Raw genomic sequence first — 24,351 nt, forward strand, 5'->3', positions numbered from 1 at the left:
TTAAGTATATAGTTTATTGGCATTGAGTACATTCACATTGCTGTACAACACATATTATTTTTAACATATTTTAGAAAGGGAAACATGGTATCACTCTCATGAATGGAAGCCAGTATTATTTTCTATAAACAGAAATTAACCATTAGAATAAATACAGTGAAGACAAAGTTATTAACTTGCAGCTCGTTATTGTTGCTACAGAAGGCTCTGAGATGAGACCTGCTTTCCCATACCCACCCCTAATTTTTTTCAAGGGAGGATCCCAACCAAGTGTTGGAGAAGTGTTAAAGAAGCACCAGACCGATGCTTCCTCCTTGATGTACTCAGAAGAACTGAAAGAGGGGCGAAGTTTAGATGCATTATCTCACTGTGAGGTTGACCTGATTCATGCTGTGCCCAGGTACCTTTCTCTCACCTTGTCCATCATGAGTATCCTTCTCTGGCTCCTACCCCAGATCCCACTACCACACTGTGGGGACTGCTGAGATGCGCACAGGCTCCTGTCCACCAAGGCTCTGTGACTCCTGACCCTGGAAAAGAGAGCTCTTTTTTTCTGACTTGGAGCAGTGACTGGATGAATCCTTTGGGATGAGTCCTGTAGGTTCCCTTCCCCATTTTTCCCAAGAAAAATAAGGGTCTCTCCCAGATGTCCATTCTGTCTGTGAATCTTATAACAAGGACTAGATTGCCCAAGCTTTGTAAGCCCAGCTGCCTTGGAAGGCAACACTTCATTATGACATGTGCACAACAGTGACCAGGCCACACCACGGAAGGGGGAGGTGACTAGCTCTGAATGAATAAACTTAGTGTCATTTGGGTGGAAAGGCAGACATGTTAAACATCTGAGGTAGATCTTATAGTGCTGGAGGAAACAGAAGCAGCTGCTGAGAGGCAGAGGATTTCACAGGAAGGGTTCACAGTGAGCCAGATTTCAGTTGGAGGTTAGATTTCTCTGGCTACCATTTCCCTGGACAATGGAAGCAATGAAATGTGTACACTTGTGTCTCCTTGAAAGCACAAAGAGGCTGAAAAGAGCACAGGAAAGACCTATTTCCTTAAGCTGTGCACAGATGTTCTCTATCAACATCATAAGGAAACATGTTTATTACTGAAGCTGTGGATATGTTTGAATAAAACAGGTTGTGACACAAGGAACGTAGGGGCTGAGGATCAATATCACTTTAGAAATCCTGGTGAAGTGTCACTCTGAACAGAGTCAGTGGCTTGGGTGCTTGAGTGGTGGAGGTCGCGAAGGGAGGGTCTCCCTGCATTCCCCTATCTCCTGGGCATAGTTAACTTTCCCTTGGAGCCTTGTAGTGATGCCCACTAAACACGGGCCATGTGCTTCTCACCTGGGGCTTGGTCTCATCTTTGTCCTTGTAGTAGAAAAGCTGATCCCCACGGAGCACGAACCAACGCTGCTGCCAGTTTTTCATGATGCTTCTCTGCTTCTTCAGCCAGCCTGCCTTCAGCACGGGGCCCAGCTTTTGGGGGCAGGACAACCGCCCGGGGCTCCGGCTCTGCTCACCCATCACCAGGCTTTTGGAGCGGGCTGGAAGTCAAGAATATACGCAGTAAAAAGGAAGGATGCATGTATAACACCATTTGCCCTCCCTGGTGATTCTCTGATACCTCGCCCCACTCAACTGGAATGTCTGGCTGAACCTCTTCCAGTGACTCCTCTATATAAGCAGCCTGCCTCATCTTGTGCTGCAGACTTTCTTAAAATCTCTCAAAGGTCCACGAATCCCTAAAAAGCAGTGGCTTGCCTTAGCATGCCCTGTACCTCTTGCTTAGCTTCCCCAAGCCCGTTGCAAGTGGCAACTGGTCTCAACTTGCATTGTAATGCTCATCAGGTAACCCCAAGTCCGGCATAACTAGTCTTAGTTTAGAACATAGTCTTAATTAAGTGGCACAACTGGCAGCTTGCCTCAGTTCACATTGTGGTGGCCACCAAAGGGTCCCAAGCCCGATACCAGTGGCAACCAGCCTCAGTTCACAAAATAGCCTCTCCAAGCCCAGCATAAGTGGCAACTAACTGCAGATCACTTTGTAGCCCCTACCAGACAGCCCCAGGCCACGCACAAGTGGAGGCTAAACTTTACCAACACAGAAGCTCCTCACAAGAGGCTCCCAAAACAACATACCTGGTGGCCAGCTTAAGGCCACATCGGAGCACCACCCAATCAGCTCCACAAAGACACACCTGAAGGTTGAACTCGGCTGGCAGTAGAGCCCCACTGAAGAGACTCCCATTTCATGGGATCAGCCCCTGCACAACAGCTCATCTGCTATAGTCATAGCCAACTCTCATAGCTGTTAAGCCTGAGGGTCACCCACTGACATGCGAACAGCAATCAAGGTTCAAATACAACAGGAGGGCACACACAACTCACATAAAGGACACTCCTGGAACACCCAGCTCAAGAGTCCTGGGCTCCACAGAACACCTACTACATAAGGCTCCACAGAACACCTACTACATAAGGCTACTCTGCCAAGGTCAGGAGGTATAGCAGATCTACTTAATGTGTTAAAACAAACACAGGAAGTCAGCCAAAATGAGGAGACAAAGAAACATGTCTCAAATGAAATAACAGGACAAAACTCCAGAAAAATAACCAAACAAAATGGAGGCAAGCAATCTGTTAGATGCAGAGCTCAAAACACTAGTTATAAGGATGCTCAATAAACTTAGGGGAAGAATAGATGAATTCAGTGAGGACTTTAATGAAGTGATAGGAAACACAAAAATGGAGCTAGAAAAAAATTTTAAAAAGTCAGAAATGAAGAATAAAATAATTAAAATAAAGAATACATTAGAGGGAATCAAGATTGGATTGGATGAAATAGAGGATTGAATCAGCGAACTAGAAGATAAGGTAGCAGCAAACACCCAATCAGAACTTAAAAAGAAAAAGAGTTAAAAAAAAATAGGGATAGTTTAAGGGGCTTCTGAGACAACATCAAGCATACCAACATTTGCATCATAGGGGTACCCAAAGAAGAAGGGAGAGAGCAGGGGATTGAAAACTTATCTGAAGAAATAAGGATGGAAAACTTCCCTAACATGGGGAAGGAAATAGACATATAAATTCAGCAAGCATAGAGAGTCTCAAACAAGATAAACCCAAAGAGGACCACAGCAAAACACATCATAATTAAAATGCCAAAGTTTAAAGACAAAGAGAGAATCTTAAAAGTAGCAAAAGGAGAGCAGTTAGTTAAGTGCAAGGGAGCTCCCATAAGACTGTCAGCTGATTTCTCAATAGAAACTTTGCAGGCCAGAAGGGAATTGTGCAAAATATGCAAAATGATGAAAGATAAAGACCTACAACCAAGATTGCTCTATCCAGCAAGACTCTCATTTAAAATTGAAGGAGAGATAAAGAGCTTCCCAGATGAGAAAAAGCTAAAGCAGTTCTACAGAAGTTTAACACCACTAAACCAGTATTACAAGAAATGTTAAAGGGACTTCCTTAAGAAGAAAAGAAAATATCAGAACTATGAATAAGCAAATACAGGAAAAAAAAAAATTCTCGCTAACAAAGGCAAACACTTAATAAAAGCAGTAAATCCATCAACTAAAGCTACTACAAAGGTTAAAAGAAAAAAGTAGGAAGACCATATGTAACTAAAACAATAAGTTAAGGGATACATACAAACACATACACAAAAGTAAAAAATAATGACCAAAACACAAATGCGGAGGAGGTGAGTAAAAATTGTAGTGATTTTAGAATATATTCAAACTTAAGTGACCATCAACTTAAGATAGACTGCTATAGACAGAGCTTGGTATATGTGAAGCACATGATAACCATAAACCAAAATTCTATGAGAGATATAAAAGAAATAAAGAGAAAGAATCCAACCATGCCACTACAGAAAGTCACTGGCATACAAGAGATGAGAGCAAGAAACTAGGAAAGGAAGAGGACTACAAAACAATCAGAAAACAATAAAATGGCAATAAGTATATGCCTATCAATAATTACGTGAAAAATAGATTAAATGGTGGCTGAATGGATTGAAAAAAAAGACCCATCCAAATTCTACCTACAAAGACCCACTTCAGATTGAAAGACACACACAGACTGAAGTAAAGGAATGAAAAAAGACATTGATGCAAATGGAAACTGAAAAAAAGCTAAAGTAGCAATACTTACATCAGACAAAATAGACTTTAAAACAAGGTCTGTAACAAGACACAGAAAAGGGCATTTCATAATGGTAAAGGGATCAATCCAACAAGAGGTTTTAACTCTAGTAAACATCTATGCATTCAACTTAGGAGCACCTAAATATATAAAGCAAATATTTACAGACATGAAGAGATAGACAGTAATACAGTAATAATCAGTGACTTTAACATCCCATTACATCAATGGATATATCATCCAGACAGAAAATCAACAAGGGAACAGTGGCCTTAAATGACCCATTAGACCAGATAGTCTTAATTGATATTTTTAGGACCTCCCGCTCAAAAGAAATAGAATATACATTCATTTCAAGGGCACATGAAACATTAGCCAAAATAGAACATATGTTAAGCAACAAGTCTCAATAAATTAAAGAAGAGTGAAATCATATCAAGTATCTTCTCCAATCAAAATAATATGAAACTAGAAAACAATTACAAGAAGAAAACTGAAAAACACACAAACACACGGAGGCTAAATAGCATGCTACTAAACAATGAATGAGTTAACAATGCGATCAAGGAAGAAATCAAAAGATACCTTGAGAGAAAGGAAAATGAAAACACCACAACCCAAAATCTATAAGAAACAGCCAAAGCAGTTCTAAGAGCAAAATTTATAGCAATACAGGTTTACTCAAGAAACAAGAAAAATCTCAAACAACTCTAAAGAACTAGAAAAACAAGAACAAAGCCCAAAGTGAATAGAAAGAAGGAAATAATAAAGATCAGAGAAGAAATCAACAAAATGTAGTCTAAAGAGAACAATAGGAAAGATCAATGAAATCAAGAGCTGATTCTTTGAAAAGTTAAACAAAATTGATAAAATTTTAGTTAGATTCATCAAGAAAAAAGAGGGCCTGAATAAATGAAATCAGAAATGAAAGAAGAGAATTGATAACCGACACCACAGAAAGACAAAGGATTATTAGGAGATACTATAAACAAGTCTATGCCAAAAAGTGGAAAGAAATGAATACATTCATAGAAACGTACACTCTTGCAAGACTGAATTAGGAAGAAACAGAAAATGCAAACAGACTGATAACTACTAACAAAACTAAATCAGTAATCAAAAAACTCCCAACAAACACAACTCCTGGACCAGATGGCTTCACAGGTGAATTTTACCAAACATTTAGAGAAAAATTAATACCAATCCTTCTCAAACTATTACAAAAAATTGAAGAGGAGGGAAGGCTCCCAAACTCATTTTATGAGGCCAGCATTACCTTGACACCAAAACCAGACAAAGACATTACAAAAAAAAAATTATAGGTCAACATCCCTGATGAACATAAATGCAAAAATTCTCAACAAAATATTAGAAAACTGAATTCAGCAATAAAAGATTATATACCATGATTAAATGGGATTTATTTTCAGGATGCAAGATTGGTTCAATAGCCACAAAATCAATTAATGTTATACATCGCATAAACAAAATAAAAGATAGAAGTCATATGATCATACCAATAGATGCAGAAAAAGCATTTGACAAAATCCAATTACCATTCATGATAAAAAAAAAAAAAAACTCTCAATATGTGGGAATAGAAGGAACATACCTGAACATAATAAAATGGACCCTATATATGACAAACCCACAGCTAACATCATACTCAACAGTAAAATGCTGAAAGCTTTTTCTTTAAGATCAGGAATAAGACAAGGATATTCACATTCACCACTTTTATTCAACATAGTATTGGAAGTCTTAGCCACAGCAATCAGACAAGAAAAAGAAATAACAGGCATCCAAATTGGAAAGGAAGTCTATGGCCATGCTACCCTCAACAAGCCCAAACCTGTCTGATCTTGGAAGCTAAGCAGGGTTGGGCCTGGTTAGTACTTGGATAGGAGACCACCTAGGAAGACCAGGTGCTGTAGGTGTAAACAATAAAAAAAAATAAGGGATTGTAAACTGACAAGGTCTTTGCAATCTGTGAGGTCAACTAAGGGTTGTCTTGCCTAAAAAAACAATTTGGAAAGGAAGATATAAAACTGTCTTTATTTGCAGATGACCTGATATTATAATAAAGAACCCTAAAGAATCCACCAAAAAACTATCAGAACTGATAAATAATTATCATTTCTAGAAATTAGCAGTATACAAAATTAATATTCAGAAATCAGTTGCATTTTTATACACCAATAATGAACTATCAGAAAGAGAAATTAAAACAATCTCATTTAAAATTGCCTCAAAAAGAATAAAATATCTAGGAATAAATTTAATCAAGAAGGTAAAAGATCTGTACTTGGAAAACTATAAAACACTGAAAAAAGAAATTAAGAAAATACAGATAAATGGAAGGATATATTGTGCTCATGGATAGAAAGAAAAAGCATCATTAAAATGTCTATACTATACAAAGCAATCTATAGGCTTAATGCAATCCCTATCAAAGTATCAATGGCATTCTTCACAGAACTAGAACAAATAATCCTAAACTTTTAATGAAACCACAAAAGACCCTGAATAGTCAAAGCAATCTTGAGAAAGAAGAAGAAAGTTGGAGAGATTGTGCTACCTGTTATCAAACTATCCTGCAAGGCTATAGTGATAAAATCCACATGGTACTGGCATAAAACAAATACACAGATCAATGGAACAGAATAGAGAACACAGAAACAAACCCATGCCTGTATGGTCAATTAATCTATGACAAAGCAGGCAAGAATATACCATGAGGTAAAGACAGTCTATTTAATAAATGGTGTTAGGAAAATTGGACAGATATATGCAAAAGAATGACACTGAATCACTTTCTTACACCATATACAAGAATAAATTAAAAATAGATTAAAGATTTAAAAGATCCTAAAACATAAAACTCCTAGAAGAAAACATAGGTAATAAAGTTTGTGACATTGTTCTTAGCAATATTGTTTTTGAATATGTCTCTTTTAGCAAGGGAAACAAAATTAAAAAAATTACAAATGGAAATACATCGAATTAAAACGGTTTTGCAAAAAGACAACCTACTGAATGGGACAAAAAGACAACCTACTGAATGGGAGAAGTATTTGTCGATGAGACATTCAATAAGGGGTTCATATCCAAAATACATAAGGAATTCATAAAACTTAACCCTCCAAAAACAGTCAGATTAAAAAATGGGCAGAGGACCTGAATAGACATTTCTCCAAAGAGGACATACATATGGCCAACAGACACATGAAAAAATGCTCAACATCAATTATCATCAGGAAAATGCAAATTAAAACCACCATATCACCTCACACCTGTCATAATGACTATCATCAATAAATTGACAAACAACAAGTATTGGTGAGGATGTAGAGGAAAGGGAACCCTCATGTACTATTGGTGGAATTGTAAATTGGTGCAGCCACTATGGAAAACAGTATGGGGGTTCCTCAAAAAATTAAAAAGAGAACTACCATATGACTTAGGCATTCTACTTCTGGGTATTTCTATGAAGAAATCCAAAATATCAATTCGAAAAGATACATTATGTTCATTCCAGCGTTATTTATAATAGCCAACATATGGAAGTAACCTCAGTGTACATACATAGATGAATGAATAAAGATGTGGCATATATACAATGGAATATTACTCAGCCATAAAAAAGTATGACAGCTTGCATTTGTGACAACATGGATGAACCTAGAGGGTATTATGCTAAGTGAAATAAGTCAGAGAAAGAAAGACAAATATCATATGATTTCACCTATATGTGGAACCTAAGAAACAAAATAAATGAGCAAACAAAACAGAAACAAAGTCATAGATACGGATAACAAATAGATGGTTGCCAGATGGGGGGTGGAGTTAGGGAGCTGGATGAAAAAGGTGAAGAGATTAAAAAGTATAAATTGCCAGTTATAAAAACAGTAATGGGAATGTAAAGTATAGCATGGGGAATATAGTCAGTAATATTGTAGTAACTATTGATGGTGTCAAATGGGTACTAGACTTATCTGGGTGATCACTTCATAAAATGTCTAATGTATATCTGAAACTAATTTGTATACCTGAGACTAATATAATATTTTATGTCCATTGTAATTGAAAAATAAAAATTTATTTTAAAAAACCCATAAAAATCTGGGTCCTGCTGGAGCTTACATTCTAGCAGGGTTCTTGTTACTCAGGCCTTAAGTGAGGTGGCCCCATCCAGAGCTGTTCCCTGGTTTCTGTATGGCAATCCTCCTCTGGCAGCATCAGACCTGAGCACCCTCGCTTAGCTCCTGCAAAGCCACGTTGCTGCTTCCATGGGACCATCCTGCCTGGACAGCAGGGCCTCTGCTTCAGCTTTTTGGGGATCTGTTGATGACTACCTGGCAGGTAAGAGGGGCCATCTCTCTTATCTCAAATCCTCTGAGTGCTGTGAGCCCTTCTGCCCTGCAGACTCCCTCTTCTCCCAGCTGAAACTACTTCCAGGGCTGAGTGATGATGACTGAGTTCTTGCCCCTCTCATTGCTCCCTATCCCTTCCCCTTCCTCTCTCTCCTTTGTCCTGGAGGAAGCTCCTCATCTCTTTCTGTTCAGTATCAAGGATATTGCTGCAGCGTTGGGGGCCATCATGGACTTTGGAGGAACAAATCTGAGTCCTAATGTAATCACATTTATAATTCTTATACCACAGATCCTCACTTCTGATTGGAACCTATGGTCCCCTGACCCAGGTATTGTATTGTATCTTTCATTCCATGTTTGTGTGTGTATAAGCTCCTCCCACTATAATAGTGACTGCATTTCCCTAAGTCTGACCTACCTTCTGCCCACACTCTCACACTAACCTGGATCTTTCTTCCATCCTTTTGCTACTTAGCTCCTGGCTTTGGCTTCCTCGAGTGCCCCTACTCATCCTTCAAAATCCAACTCCACAGAACGAACCTTCTGAATCTCCTCCAGATAGTCATTTCCTCCCTTACCAGGACATGTGGCCTGTGGCTGGCAACGTCTGTGTCTTTGTCTTTCTGCCCCTCTAGATTGAGGGGTGGGGATGGGAGGACAAGACGTTTACCCAGTTCTACATGTGTGGCAGGGAATAGATGCAAGTCATGGTTGCCAAACGTCACAGACTAGTTAGGCTTACTCTTATTTTTAGGTGTGTCTGGTTCTTAACATGACATAGAATATAACATGACACTTGGCTGGTATCCAAGGAGACCCTATAGTCTGGTGATTGTCAGTTTTGCCTTCGGTGTCACATGGCTGGGATATAATCCCAAATCTACCCCTTTACATAAGCAAAAAATACCAAGGCCATCCTGAGGGCTCTGCTCTGGAAGGGGCTGGATCGCTGACAGCAGTGGATTAAGGGGAGGCATCATCTCTTTTTTTCTGGAACCCCAAGCAGCTGTGACTGCTCTGTGTGTACCTACCACCAGCCATGCAAGTCAGACCACGTAGGTCCTTGCCAGCCCTGACTTGATTCTCGTTGCCATCCTTGGCTGTTGAATGTTCCAGCCTTGCCTTGGCTGTGCTTTGGTTCAGAGAGAAAGCAGACTGTTTCCAGGCTTCACCCCAGTTAACTGAAGGGGGATTGCTGATCTCTCAGGGCAGTAATTTTTCCCAGAGACTAAAGAGAAGGCAATCATGGAGTCAAGTCTGGTGGCATGGCCCAACTTCTCCTTCCAGGAAAACTGCCTGCCTCTGAACCCGGGGTTCAGAGCTCCCTGCACCTGGGGTTGAGATTCACTTGTTCTTGCATTTACCAGCCAATCTGCAATTTTGCTCCTTACCTTTCTGCTGCTCCTGGTCTCCAAGCATATTGATGTGTACCAGATGAGATTATATTTCCTTCCTTTATTTCTATGGCTGTTTACTATCCCTGTGAATTAACTAAAAATTCCCTACTGCCAGGCACTAAAATTCTTTCCAATGTTAGTTATTTAATTAAGGCAATAATGGATCCAGTTGAAGAAACACAGGCTTGTTTTCAGATCACTGCCAGCTCTGTGAACTCTCTATGCCTCAGTCTGTTGATCAGCAAGCTGAGCCCATTTGGGATGACGATACCTGATCTTGCAGGACGAGCTGGAGGAGGATAGATGGCCAAGCCTGGCAGAGTGATTGGCCCGTACAAGGTGCCCAGTAATGAGTTACCATGGCAATAATGATTATAATAGAAATGGTGCAGTGGACGTGTCCTTGCAGAACTGTTTCCTAAAGATGGGTTCCCAGCAGTGGGTTCATGGGGCAGAAAGGACAGACCTTTTCATGGCTTTTGGCTCTTTAGGTGCCATTACATACTTCCTTCTAGAAATGGTGTGTGGCTATATTATACCACAAAATTATACTAGTATACTACTTTGTCTATAACATCAACATGAAATATCATTATTTGAGTACTCTTCCATAATTCAGAAGGTATAAAATGACACTTATTTATTGTCTAGCTTGCCCTGTTATTAAATTACTACTAATCAGATGGAACATCTTCATATAGGCTTCCGCTAACTGTAGGAAGCACTGGCTCACTCCCTGTGCCCATTTAACTGATTATCCTAGGTGGGAAAGGCTAGATGGGGGTGGAGAGCAGCTGGGGTCCCTGTAGGTCCACAGGCCACTTGGGCCCTCTTCCTCTCTCGCATGAGCCTCAGCCCTTCCCAGAAGTTTTCTCACAGCTCTGGAAAGGTCAGTCGCCTTTTCATTGCCAGGTGTCTGCAGCACTGTGTCCAATGTCTGTGCCTCACAGCCTCTGCCACTCTGCAAACCCAGCAGCCAGGCCTAGAGGAAGAAACGCCCTGCCTGGGTACGGCTGGGCTGAGCCAATGGCAGGCAGGTGGGGGTCATGCTTATTGGGACCCAAGGGCATCAGCAGGGGCCTTTAAGCTCCTAAGGCTGTACCTGCCCCTCTCATCTCAAGCTGTCAAGGGGCTGGAGCAGGGCTGGATTCAACATACACTCACAGATCTCTTTCCAGGGTCTGGACCTGTGTTGGGCTCTGGGGACATGGAAATGATGATGAGACGAGAGTCATCATGACTCCAGTATTCCAAAGAAGTATGACAAAAGACAAAGGGGGGAGAGGGGACAGGGGTAACCCCTTGGTTACTGAGTTTTCTTCTCTGGGTCTCAGTATCCTATTTTTAAAAAATCCTTTAATGGGTCAAGAATCTATGATAAAATTAAGTCACCAAGGTGGCCTAGGTTTTTGTTAATTACTTGAAATTTCTAACATTAGGCTTAGAGAAAGCTGGGCCCCTGTGGGTGAAGGCTCTCTAGAGTGGGTGGATTAACTCAGGCCTCCATTGTCTATTCTCCCATTCTCATCTGCTTCATCTCTGGGAAACTGCAAGGGCTGCTTAGAATCCTCTATCCTTCCACAAACCTCTAGGGCTTCATGAAATGTTCTAGCACCACATCCTTGGTCTATCTCTTGTCTTCTATTATGACAGGGCTTGAAGCTATCTCATTTGACAAGATCATAGTGCTGCTAGGACCAGGAATGCACCTGCCCTTCCTTCTGCACCATCCACAGCATCCTGCATAAGGTTGGCACATACCAGGAGCTCAACAAGAACTGGGTGGCTCATTAACATTCCCCAATACTAAGGACTGCCAGGGAGCCCTTTTCCCTGCTCTGGGCCATGTTTTTGGAGGTGCTCTCTGTTCAAGTTTGCTTGTTCAGGAAGCCAGGACCTTGGAGCACAGGACCATAGACACTGACACTGGCAGTGAGTAGGTGCTCAGCACTCTTGTGCAGTAAATAAATAAACATAGGTATGACTAGCCTGCAATTCTCTCAATATGGCAAGACAAAGAAGGGGTGGCATATTTTCCCTGACACCCAAGCCATAGGCACCACCCTCCTCAGTGCTTCAAGCATGGAGGGAACAGGCAAAGGGGAGCCCTGGGCAAGTACGCTGGGTCAGCTCTCAAGCAGAGAGCTGCAGCCAGTCTCTGTTTCATCAGCTACAAGCATCCCTGCCTGCCCTGCTCCACATCTACTTGGCTCCCATGGAGAGGGAGAAGGGCCGTCTTCTGTTCCCTCAGTTCACCAAGGAAGCACCTCCTACAGATGCTACTTAGGCTGTCAAACCAGCCTAGGTTTTTCCCCTGCTGATCGATCACACAGATATTACTTATAAGCTTTACTGAGTGTCATAAAAGGGAAATAATCATTGTTATGATTTATTAATAACCACTGGTCCTGTCCTCAGCATTTCCTGAATCAACTTATTCAGTTCTGGAAATATTTAAGTCAAGGTTTCAAGTCAAACAGCTCTAATATTCTAAGGCTCCAGAGTTGAGAGTTTCTGGAGAGGGCTGAAGAGCTGGACCGGGGCAAGTCTGTCACTCAGGGAGGAAGGCAAAGGGCACTTCAAAGTTGGGGCTCTTCTGCTCACAAGCACATTCATTCACTCACTCAAGCCTTCCAAATCTACAGAACTCCTCCAGGTACAGTGCAGAATCCTGAGTTGTTCATATTCCTCCAGAACTCCCAGTCTGGCAGGGAAATAAATCACAAAGGCAACCTCACAGAGGTAAAAGAGCCACAGGCCACGTGGACAGACAAAGGCTGCAGACACTTAAATGTAGATGCAGACCTTTTCGACATCTGCAGAGCCACCAGAGGAGGGAGCAATCAGGCTGAGCCCTGAAGGATGACCAGAATTTGGGCCTACATCAGGGGAGGTGGGACTCTGATTTGGGAGGAAGGAAGGTGTGTGGCATTTGCTACCTCTTGGCTCAAATCAGCACATGTTCCGGGTTGACACTGTCACCTTTTCTCACTGACAAGCATCTCGAGATGGTGGCCCTTACTCCCAGCCTCTCCTTCCTCATCCCCCCGTCCCTGCTGACCCTTTGCATTTGGAGAGTTTCTCTTCTCCTGAAACTGCTCTGGTCAAATCCAACAGTCTGGTTCTGAGACCCCTGGGTGTTCAAAGTTCCTCATTTTCTTCTCGAAGCTATTCCTTCCTATCGTTGTGCAGAGCCCAGCTGCCTGAGTTTCCATCCATGTCTCTTATGGTCTGCCCAGCCCGTTCTGGCCTCCATGTCTTCTTTTCTCTCTGAAAGTCCTGCTGTTGACCATGGATGCCCTAGCTGCCTTCCATTCCATCCTGAGTCCCATGTCTTTACTTCTGCTCAGATTTTTCTCCAGAACTTTAGGGTTAAATGTCATACCTTATGCAGGATGTCTCCATCAGGATAGTTCAGGATCATCTAAGCTTATGTCCAAATTCAATGCTGGCTTGTCTCTCCCAAATGTGTTCCCCCAACTCCTCACTGAGGGCTCACAGCCAACATGCCTTGACAGCTTGGAGTTGTTTTGACAAATTCCTCCCCTCTGGCCTACGGTCAAGTAGTTTTCAAATTCTGAAGATTTTCTCTGCACTCTTATTCCATTCTCATTTCGCTTTTACTGAATCAATTCAAATTCTTAACATCCTTGCCTGGACTCCTTTCTCTTACCTCTTGCCTTTCATAGGAGCCTCCAAAAGAGAGATACACCTGCCAAGGAAATCTTTCTAAACATAGATCTAATCATTATACTTCTTTTCTCTAAAATAGTTATGATATTTATCAACTATGCGCAGAGTAAAATCCACCCCCTGCCCTGGCAGTTAAGATTCTTTCATGGGACACCACTCAGCTTAACCACATACCTCCCACCTGCCCAGCTCCTGGCTTCCAGAGGTGTTTGCATATTATACTACCTAGGGGCCTTAGAAATACCACTCTTCAGATCATTTGAATCAGAACTTCTGCGGGGAAGGACCTGGAATCTGGATTTTGAAGGAGCCCAAGTGATTCTGATAATTACTGTCCTCGGCTCCAGTCACACTTGACAACATCCCATCATAAACTTCTTTTTGCTCATCCTCACTGTCTAAGTCCTACCTTCCATTCAAGGTATGGGTCCAGTTTTATCACCTTTATGTGGCACTCCACTGAAATTAGTTTCTTTCTTTCACTTCAATTTTACCTTTAAAACAGCATGAATAACAGCCTGGCATATAATTGTGTAATTTGTACAGTGTGTGTATCTACCTCTTCCCAAGATTGAGGACAGTAGAAAGCCAGGGGACCCAACTCTCCTGGGTGTTCTGTGTGTATGAGTGTGTATGTCTGTGTGTGTGTGTATGTGTGTGTGTATGTGTGTGAGAGAGAGAATTATGTGTATGTACATACGCATGAGTGTATGTTTGAAATGTGTAAGTGTATGTGTAAGAGAGTGTACATGCATGAGTGTATGTGCATGCATAAATGTGTGCATGTGTATGTGTGCACATGAGTGTGCGTATGTTCGCAAATGTGTGTATGCATGCATGACTATGCAAGAGTGTGTATGCATGCATGACTATGCAAGTGTATACATGCATAAGTACATGATTGTGAATGCAAGAGCATGTTTGTGAGTGTGTGTGCACAAGTGTGAGTATGTTTGAAAGTACACATGTGCAAAAGTGTGTCTGTGCACACCTGCACGTACATACCTGTTTGAAACAATCCTATGTTTGAAATCCAGAGTCTTGGTCCAGGCAGTCAGCTCTGAGGAGGGAGACCCTGAGCTTAGGGCGTGCAGACTCGTCCAGGAGCCTTGGAGGCCTGGGAACCTTGTATGGAAGCCAGGCTATTGAGAAACTGGGGAAGCTGATGGGACAAAGCTAGGAGAGGAAAGACAGACAGTAGAGGATGAGGGTGCATCTCTGGGAGGACAGAGAGCAGGGAGCACCTGAGAGACATTTTAGGAGGAGGGGGCTAATGATTGTGGCTACGTGGGGAAGTTAGAGAATAGGAGTGGGGCAGGACAATGGTCAAAGAGGAGAAGGACAGTGCAGGGCAATGAAGAGTTCAACTTGCCCACATTGGATTTTGGAGTCTTTCTGACATCCAAGGGTGTAAGTCCTGGAGGAAGTCAGATGTGGACTCTGGAGTATGGGAGAGAGAGCTGGACTCAGGAGAGAGGTGGCTAGATCAGTGTCTGGCACAGAGGAAGCCTCAAATAAGGGCTTGTTTTATGACAGTAATAACAGTAACAGGAGTTACTATTCACTGAGAGCTTGGACACTATATGCTATGTACTGGACTGAATGCTCTACATGAATTATTTCATTTAGTCCTCACAAGTGTCATTACCTTGCTTTTATGGATGTGCAAGCTGAGGTTAGAAGAGCTAAGTAAGCTGCCTAAGGCTACCACACTGCTAGGAAGTGGCACAGCCTGTTTTTGAATTTTAATTCACCTTCCTGCAGGGCCTGTGCACTTAACCCCTTCATGAAACTGCTGGACATCCATGAGATCTCCCAGGAGGACTCTAGAGTGAGGAAAAAAGAGGATTGAAGCCAGAACTCCTAGGAACTTGGTGTTAAGGACGGGAAAAAGCAGAGCAGCTGTGACCGACTCTGGGCAAAGCTGCAAGAGCAATGGGAAAACCACCAAAGACAAATTGCTTAGAAGACCCAGAGAGGGTTGTAAGAAAGGGAAAAGCACGCCCATGACAGAGAAAGGGTTAAGGTCACAGGTGGAGGGGTGGGGCAGGAACCACCTACAGAAAGAGGACCAGAGGGTGAGTGGGGAGGAGGGTGTGTAGCCAGAGTGTGGAGAACTCTTCCAGGACTGGTCCCTGAAAAGGAGGGTGGAGAAAAGAAAGGTCTCTGGAGTGGAACGTGGAATGGAGGGCAGGGTGTCCCCTAATTAAGACAGGGAGATCTAAGCCTGTTCAAAAGCTGACAGGTAAGGGCCTTTAGACTGGGAGAGGTGAGGCTATGGGTGGGGAACTGTGAGGTCCACGAGCCAGGGAGGGGCTTGAGGGATCTGGTAACTGATAGATGTGGAACCTGGGCTCAGGTGGTGGTGGGGGTTAGCCTGGATCAGCAAGACACCATCCTGAGCTGTGGCAGGAAGCAGGGAGCATGGATGGATGTGGACAGGGGTCCTTCAGTGATGGTAAGGTCTTCCTTCTGCTCTGGGGCCCTACCTGCTGAGAGTTAGAGAGCCTACCTGTGGCAAACACCCCAAACTCCCACCCTGTTTGTTCTCTTTGCACTTGGTCCTGACTGTGCCCCCACCCCCACTCCCCACCACTCTGTGTTGCTGCTCCTCTTGAGCTGTGCCTGCGCCAGGGTGCCGTGAACCTTCGGGTGCCCTGGCCCACTGTGCTGGTCATTCTGAGCCCTGCCATGTGGCCTGGTGAGAGAGAATGTGAGCACTCTCAGTCAGTGGGTGTTGGTAGACTTGGATCTCATTGCATTCATTAGCAGTGGCCCCGCTAAAGCTGGCCTGAGATGGGCCAAGATGGGAGAAAGAAGAAACTCGATGCATGGACAGGATGAGGGTGGGGTGTGTGGGCAGTGGACAGGATGAACATGCACAAGTGCCTGCGAAGGCCAGAGGTGGAAATGCGGCCAGGTGGCTGACATTAGTAATTTCACTTATTCCTCAGAATAACTCTGATTTCTCAGATGTTCTGATTGAGACTCAGAAGAAAGAAACTTACTCAAGGTCACAAATACCAGTGTTATATGGTGGAGGCAGGACTCAAACCCAGTCAGTCCTGATCACTACAGATGCTGTAATTCTTCCCAAGTAGAACTGAGCCTGAGTGGCCCCTAAGTGCTTCAAGTCAATGGAGCCAGGGAGGGAAGGAAAAAACAGTTTAAACAGGAGAGTTCTCATGTGTGGGCGAGATGACAGCTTGGTTTCTGTCTGCCCAAGGGCTGCCCTGGATGAAAACACAAGTCAATTCAAACTCAAGAAGTCAGAACCCAGGGTGGATGAAATAGAATTCAAGTACCCAAAGGTTCATTCATTATTAGAAAAGGGCAAAGGGCAGTGTAGCACCAAGGTGTTGCCAAGGCAACATGAGTTTCAGGGCCAACAGAGGAGTTACTGATTCATGCCATTTCCTATCAAGGAAGTAGGGATCTTTTGTTTCTCAGAGTGGAAGAAATCAAAAAAGTGAATAGGCAATGTACAGAAGGGAAAGTACAGGCGGCCAAAAAGATGTGTAGAGATGCTGAACTTCAGTTGTAACTGGGGAAATACAAATTTTAGCTATAATATGATACAGCACTCTGTACCCTTTAGATAGATACATTTTTAAAGTTTTGTATCATGTGTTGATGAGTTTGTGAGTAATTATATGCCACAATGGAGAGGGTAATTGAGCTGTATTTATTAAAATTAAAAACATGCCTACTCTACAACCCAGTAATTCTGCTTCTTACCTCTCTCCTCCAGAAAGAACCATAAGGGCATAGGTAGTCATACACAAGGATGCCCTGGGAGCACTCTGCATGATCCCTAAAATAAGGAAAAACCCAAATACCAACAGTAGGGAAATAACTAAATAAACTGTGCTGTATTCACATGATAGGATTCTTTGCAAAAGTTAAAAAGAGAATGAGATGAATGTACATACTAACATGGTTAGCTCCCTTTAGTAACAAACACCTCAGAAAAGGTGTCTTCACTTCCATTTTCCAATTCATCTCCTATTCCTTTCTTTCGGTAGTGAAATACACATGACCTGAAATTTACCATTTTAAACATTTTTAAATGTAGAGTTCAGTGGCATTCCGTAAATTCACATTGCTATGTAACCATTGCTACCATCTACCTCTAGAACTTTTCGTCATCCCGGACGCTTCCTGCTCTCTTTTGACCCCACCTGGTCGGGCTTCCCCTACCTCTGTTCCATTGAAACTGCTCTTATCAAGGCCACCAATGACCCTCACGCTGCTCAATCCAAGGGTCACATCAGTCCTCCTGTTCCTTGACCCCTCACAACATTGACCGAGTTGGTCCCTCCCTCCTCCAGTACCATTTCTACCCTTGAGTTCCAAGACTACTCTCTGCTGCCTCTCCCTTTCTTCACTGGCTGCCACTCTGTCTCCTCATCTTCCCCAGCTCTTGACTGGTCCTGGGTGCCACTTCTATCTACACTCACTGTCTCCGTGATCTCCTATCTCATGGCTTTAAACGCCCTCAATGTGCAGAAGGCACCTGTGCAGAGCTCAACCCTGAACCAGAGACCCACAAGTCCAAAGCTGAACTCCTGGTCTTTCCCTCCCCTGAAATCTGCTACCCCATCTGTCAGTGGAAACATCACCCCCAGGCTGGTTTATTCCCCAGCACCATCACTTCTCTCCTGATACACTGCTGTAGCCTCTCTGCACTTCTCTGCCACTTCTCTGCAGTCTCTTAACAGGACAGCCAGAGAAAAATCTTAAAAATGAGAGTTAGATCATGTTCCTTCCTGCAGGACTCCCTTTCTTGCCTCTGCATAAACATCAGGGCCATTACTACAGTCTACAAGGGTCCTCAGGACTGGGCCAACATGATGCAGGACAGGGGAAATTCCTCTGAGTAGGGGGAACTCAAGGACTGCATCGAGAGAGTTCTTGGCTGAGAGTAAGAAAGAAAGAATTCAAATGCACGCCGGAGTCAGAGTCAAAAGGAAAGTTTATTAGAGAAGGGACAACACTCTATAGAATAAAAAGCAAAGACGAAAGAAAGCAAAGACAAAAAGCCAAAACAGAAAAAAAGAGCAGGAAGTGCTGGGGAAGCCAGTTTATACATCATTCTCAGTTTCTGTGAATTATAGTTTAAAGACTCAGTTTACCCATTTTCCTTTGATGATATGGGCATACAGTGAGAAAGGATTACAATATGTAGTGAAAAAGTTAAGAGTATATAGCATGAAAGGCCTGCTGGCAGTTCCCAGCCTTTGATCCCTAAATTCCCCATTATTTTAGCCCTAGGGAATGAATGATTTTATTTTATGTAAGGCTGACTTAAAGACTCCATTTCGGTTTCTTAGCAAACCCAGCAGAAATTTTCCTTTGTTCTACAGGTTTCCTTGTGGTCCATCTGTAGGGCTGATCAGCACATTGCAGTCTCTGAATATAGCTTGATTTGACATTTTAGTTCTCTTGCCTTCTTCCTACATTAATGTGACCTCTTGGATCTCCTCATGCTTCCCCAGTCCTGGCCACGCTGGTCCCTGCAGTCCCTCAAACAGGACAGCCATGCATCCGCCACCTGGCTCTGCACCTGCTCTTGTCCCCTGCCCTGTAACACTTCCTCTCAGCCTCTTCGTTCTCCACTCAAATGCCATTTTCTCAGTGAGGCCTTTCCTCACTACCTTTTTAAAGATGTACCCCAAACCCTCCCATCTCTCTTTTGCTGCTTTAACATTTACATCAATTCTATTATAGTGGTGGAAAAAAGCGAGCTGCAGAACAATGCACAAAATATAAAACTATATAAAAAAGGAAGAAAAAGACAACACCTAAACAAAAAATGTCATCATGCATTTTCAGTGGGACGTGTATTCGCACAGAAGGAACATGTCACAACTGTAACGGTGGTGACATTCATAAAGGGGAGGACTGAGCTGTAGTATAGAGCATTTTTTACAGGGAGGAAATGCAGTGTTACTTATGTAAGTCAAAATAAAAACTTTAAAAGGGAATCGTGCTGGATCCCTTAGGAGATCTAAAGTAGCAATTAAAATATCAGAAGTTTGATAAATGTTTGTAGGTAATAATCTGCGTCAAGCACCACACTAGGCTGTGGACCGCAACACAAAGCAGCCTCTGCCTGCTCAGAGCTTCCAGGCCGAACAGATGATGCTTCATGGAAGCATAGCCTAAGCCCACCCATGGCCCTTCCGGAGGGACCAGGTCAGGGAGCCCCTCTCTGTAGATGAGCCTCTCCGGTGGACCTGGGTCCACTTTAGCTTGTCTACTCTACCACATCTCGAATAAGGAGGGGGCACAGTGAGGGTATGCAGTCACTCACTCACCCAGTGTGCAATGAGAGGACCTGGAGCTGCTTTAGCTTAGAAATTGCTGAGAACACTCACAGACACCTTACACAGTGAATTGAGCTCTGCCCAAATACCCTTAAATTCCTTTTTCTTGTTTTTATGCCCCTTTCCCAGTCCCCTTTTACTTTGAACAGCTTACCCTGGGTGGTTTTTCAGGACTGCTGGGTGATTTGAAAGACTGTCCGTGGGCTATTGGAGCCCATTTTGAGTAGGCACTGAGAGAACTGGAAGTGCCTGGAAATTTACATGCCTCCCCTATCCCTTAGTCCTTGGCCAAGACTCCTGGGTGTGGGAGCCTGAAAGCCCCCGCAGCCTGGTTTCCAGTCAGAAACTACTCATAGGGGTAAAGAGGTGGAAGTCACACTTCAAAGTTCTCTTTATCAGGCTTTGAACCCCAGCTTGGCTCTCTTCTTCTGTCCAGCTCCTCCAACTCCTTATCGGTATCCCGTGGGGGGCACCTCTTTAAGAAATTACTGCATGAAAATCCTTATCTCAGAGTCTACTTAGGAGAACCCCACCTAACATACCTAGTTGTTTTCAGGGCCTGTTGAATAGGTTGTGGCATCATTGGCCTTGGGAAGCCACTGGGGTGTCTGGCCGGGCACAGTGCACACTGGGGTTAGGCACCCTGCAGCAGGCCAGAGGTGTTTTTCCATCAGCAGCTCTGTAAGTGCAGCCCCAGAGCACAGAGGAGAGGCTGTGCATGGACTAAAACACAATTGATTTATAAAAGTCAATGGGATTTGAAAGCTGGGCTGGGAAATAGCAAGATGGCTCTCAGAGCTGAATTGATTTAAAGGGTAAGTATTGAGGCTGAAAGATTGATTGAGAAGAAAGAGGTGAGGTAATGGAAGGGGCACTCTGGGGGGGCGGGGGTTGTATGTGGACAAAATGGTTTCATCAACTTAATGCAATTTGCAGCCGAGGACGAGGAGGCCTGGTCAGGTTCCCATGTTGTCCTGGGAATACTGTACGAGCCTCAGATGATTTATTACATGATGGTTCCTCAGTGCCCTCTACCTTTTATATTTATATATATTTTAACTTGTTACTTAGCTTCTTTCTGTGCTCCACTTGGTGATTTGTTTTGTGCTGGGTGCCCCATCTGAAGGGTAACCAGCCAGGCCCTCCTACTGGGTCTCACTTTAGGGCCTTTAGGATGAAAGACAATAAGGGCACAACCATAAGAAAAAGTACTAATTCTAAAATAATGGTAAGGTAGTCTAGAAACTTTGGAATTTTTTCATAATGATTATTTTAGAGATTTAAAAATATTATTATAAAATATCACATTCTTAAGAGTTATTTTTATTGGCTCTTCCTAGGTCTGCCTCCTGGCTCAGCTGGTACTGGTCTTCTGCAAGAGGGTACAGACACCCGAACTGTACTTCCATGCAGTGAACACCTCCAAATTTGACTGGATCTAGAGTTCATTTATTTACTCATGGAGTTTAAGGGGCCTCTTGTGCATCCACCATGTGCTAGCCACTGGGGTATGGAGATGAAAGGCACATGCCTACCCTAGCAGAGGTAAAAAGGGAACAGAGACACCCAAATACAAGAGACTGTAATCACGGCAAGTATAAGGGGGAATGGCAGCGTGAAGACAGCAGCAAGAAAGTCAGGCAGGGAGACTGGGAGGTCAGTGGTGAAGCTGAAGCTGGATGAAAGAATGGAGTGAGCCATTAGACGGATCAAGTTATGCCACTCCAAAATATGTGACTTTGGCATATTGATTATTTTTAGCTGCTGGCAATTGAGAAACAGCAAATACAGGAGGAGTTCTCTTCCCTCCCTCCTTCTTCCTAAAAGTAGGGTATAAATTTCCCTTTGTAAAGGTACCTCCTACTCCTGTACCAGGAAGAGGACACATTCATATTATTGGAGTCAGAATTGAGTCTGCATAACAAACTTTACTAAACCACTCCTATTTACCAAATATTTCCTGATCGCCTTCCTACAATTTGCTGCCTCTAGCTTTAACTGACTCTTTGGGGTTTTACCCCTTTTCTGTAGTCTCCCCTGCCCCAAAATCAATAAAATTGATATATCTTTCTGTTAATCTGTGTTTTATAAATTTAATTTGCAGGCCTCAGGCTCAAGACTTAAGAAGGGAGAGGAAAAGCTTTCTTCTTCTCACAGTGAAAGATTAGGTAGAGAAGGGGTTTGCCCAGCAGGGGTTATAGGAAGACTGTGCAGGGTGCGAGAGCGTGGGGTCAAAGCCAGGAAGTCTGGCACCCAGGCCCTTAACCCTAACTCTCCCGGCTAGAACAGATCAAATCCTGACCCCTCTCCAACAAAACTAATGAAAAGCCCCTTCTTCTGAGAAAGAAAAGCTGATGGACTTCCTCTAACTTCTATCCACAGGCTAGACCTCCAACCATCATCCCACGGTGGGGTCCCCTTGTTGCATCTAACTGGAAGAAACTGTGCCCTTTTTTAGGGCAAAGACAACTCTAGCCATCACTGACATGGGTATGAAGTCGAAGGACGAGGAGGCCTCTGTGAGCCTGTGTGCGGCCAGGTCTCCAGCTTAATTTCCCACTCATACCACACACTAAACTTGTTGATTCTTGAGTTTTCAGTGTGTTTTTGATCTTTTCAGTGAAACTTTGACCCAGTAATTGTAAGTCATCTGGATCTGCCCCTTCCTGTCGTATATACAGTCAGACTCACAACCTGGCCATTTTGTGCCATACACCTGCATTTCTGTGCTTGCTAGACTGATGAGCCTTAAGCATCAGCTCAGCTGTTTCCTATGGTATGAAGGCTCCTCCAGCAGGTTCCCAAGCAGAAGAGTTGACTTCCATCCTTTATGCCGCCCCTGTAACTGTGCACTCACCTCTGGCTGGAAGTGAGCCTCTATATGCTGTACTGATTTATGCTCTTGTTATGGCCCTGGAAGGTGCCCTCCTCACTCTTGAATCCCTAGAATGTAGTACAAAGCCTCTCAATAAATGTTTGCCGAAAATGAAGGAACGTGAGACAGGAATCTCTAAGAAGATGGGAAAGACCAAATCTAAGAGACCTGGACCTCTGTAGGTAATCTGGGTTTGGAAGAAATCTGCCTCCAGGATTTCTCCCACCCATGGCCTGTTTCTGCATGATAAAAAGGCTCAAGGGCACAAGATCACTGTTTCTGTTCTTGTATCAGAGAAGTGACTGGCAGAAGACTCAAAACACAGAACTGTAGTTAAATTTTTTCCTAGTATGGCAGTGGGTACGGAGAGGCCGTGTGAGGTCAAGGAAGCGGCACAGGATTTGGAGGCCTGAGGCCCTTTATCCTGGAGCTCCAGGTTTCCGTGTAAAATGAGAGCAAAACACAAACTCTACCTACTTCCTAGCCTATAGTGAAGATGAAATGAATGACACTTTGAAAGTGCTTTGGTAAATGGAGCAGCACCAAATGGATGGTGGTTAGTTCTGCTTCTTGTTGCTGCAGGCTGAGCCCCTTGGAAGCCCCTCTCCCCACTTCTAGGCTCTACTGGACCTTGTCCAGAAGCAGCTGGCTCCCAGCTTGCCGCCTCTGCTCCCGTTCAGATTAGCAGGCTATTCACCAGGAGCCTCGGATTGGTGGAGTTGATGTAATTCAATATCGATGATAAATTTCATTTCTGCCTGCCTACGAGCCATTAGCTTTGATCAATACATTCTCCACTCTTAGTTAAGTAATCATTGAGGCTGTTGATGTTTTGGCAGAGTCAGGGCAGGTCTCTGACTGTCTTGCTGAGGGAGCTCAAAGCAGCCTCCTGGCCCAGGCCTAACCCAGTTCAAGCCTGTCTTGCAAATAAGTCATTTATTCCCATCTTCAAACAATAACATCATGGCTAATTCTCCACTTCTTTGTGGCTGGTAGTTCAGCCTGGGCTCTTCTAGTCCAGCACCTGGTAGTGCTTTATGTCCCAAGTGTCTAAGAGTGCTGGTGTTATGAACTTTGGGCATCTTCCATGGAAAGAACTCAGTTTTTCCATCAGCTGGTATCTGAGAGTAGAGGCAGGAGGAGGGAGGAGGTTTGGGTCCTCAGTGCATTTCTCCAGGACACAAACTGCCACCTTCATCTCCTGGTACATGGGCCTCAGGCAGCAGCAGATTGACTGGCAGTCTAGGGACGGGGGAAATGTCCAGAGGCAGGGGAACCTGGCTGGCAGCCACTGAAAGCTCCCAGGAGATGTGCTCTGATGATGTCCCCTTGTCCCCTCATGCCCTCTGTGGATGGTAGATGGGAAACACCATCACTCCCACAGCACGTCCGCTCTCTCTGACCTCACTGTCACTCCCTGCAGACCCGCTGCCCACCTTGTGGCAAGCATCATTGTCTAACGCTCTGTATAGCCATGCCACTCCCCTGCTTAAAGCCCTACTTAGATGTGGGCTGGGTCTGTTC

General features: G+C 43.7%; 1 protein-coding gene and 1 pseudogene across 3 annotated transcripts in view; one reads left to right on the top strand and one right to left on the bottom strand.

The window, feature by feature from the left end:
* ARHGAP22 (Rho GTPase activating protein 22) overlaps positions 1 to 24,351 on the bottom strand; it is a 153,360-nt gene that overhangs the window by 116,048 nt on the left and 12,961 nt on the right. For all 3 annotated transcript variants that reach the window (XM_015593242.2, XM_015593241.2, XM_015593240.2), the window contains exon 2: positions 1,353 to 1,552. In XM_015593242.2, coding sequence (XP_015448728.1) covers positions 1,353 to 1,552 — 200 coding nt within the window. The remainder of the gene's footprint in view (positions 1 to 1,352; positions 1,553 to 24,351) is intronic.
* On the top strand, positions 5,979 to 6,097 carry LOC112483917 (annotated as a pseudogene).

Source organism: Pteropus alecto, unplaced genomic scaffold, assembly GCF_000325575.1.
Source record: "Pteropus alecto unplaced genomic scaffold, ASM32557v1 scaffold287, whole genome shotgun sequence".
Lineage (NCBI taxonomy): Eukaryota > Metazoa > Chordata > Mammalia > Chiroptera > Pteropodidae > Pteropus > Pteropus alecto.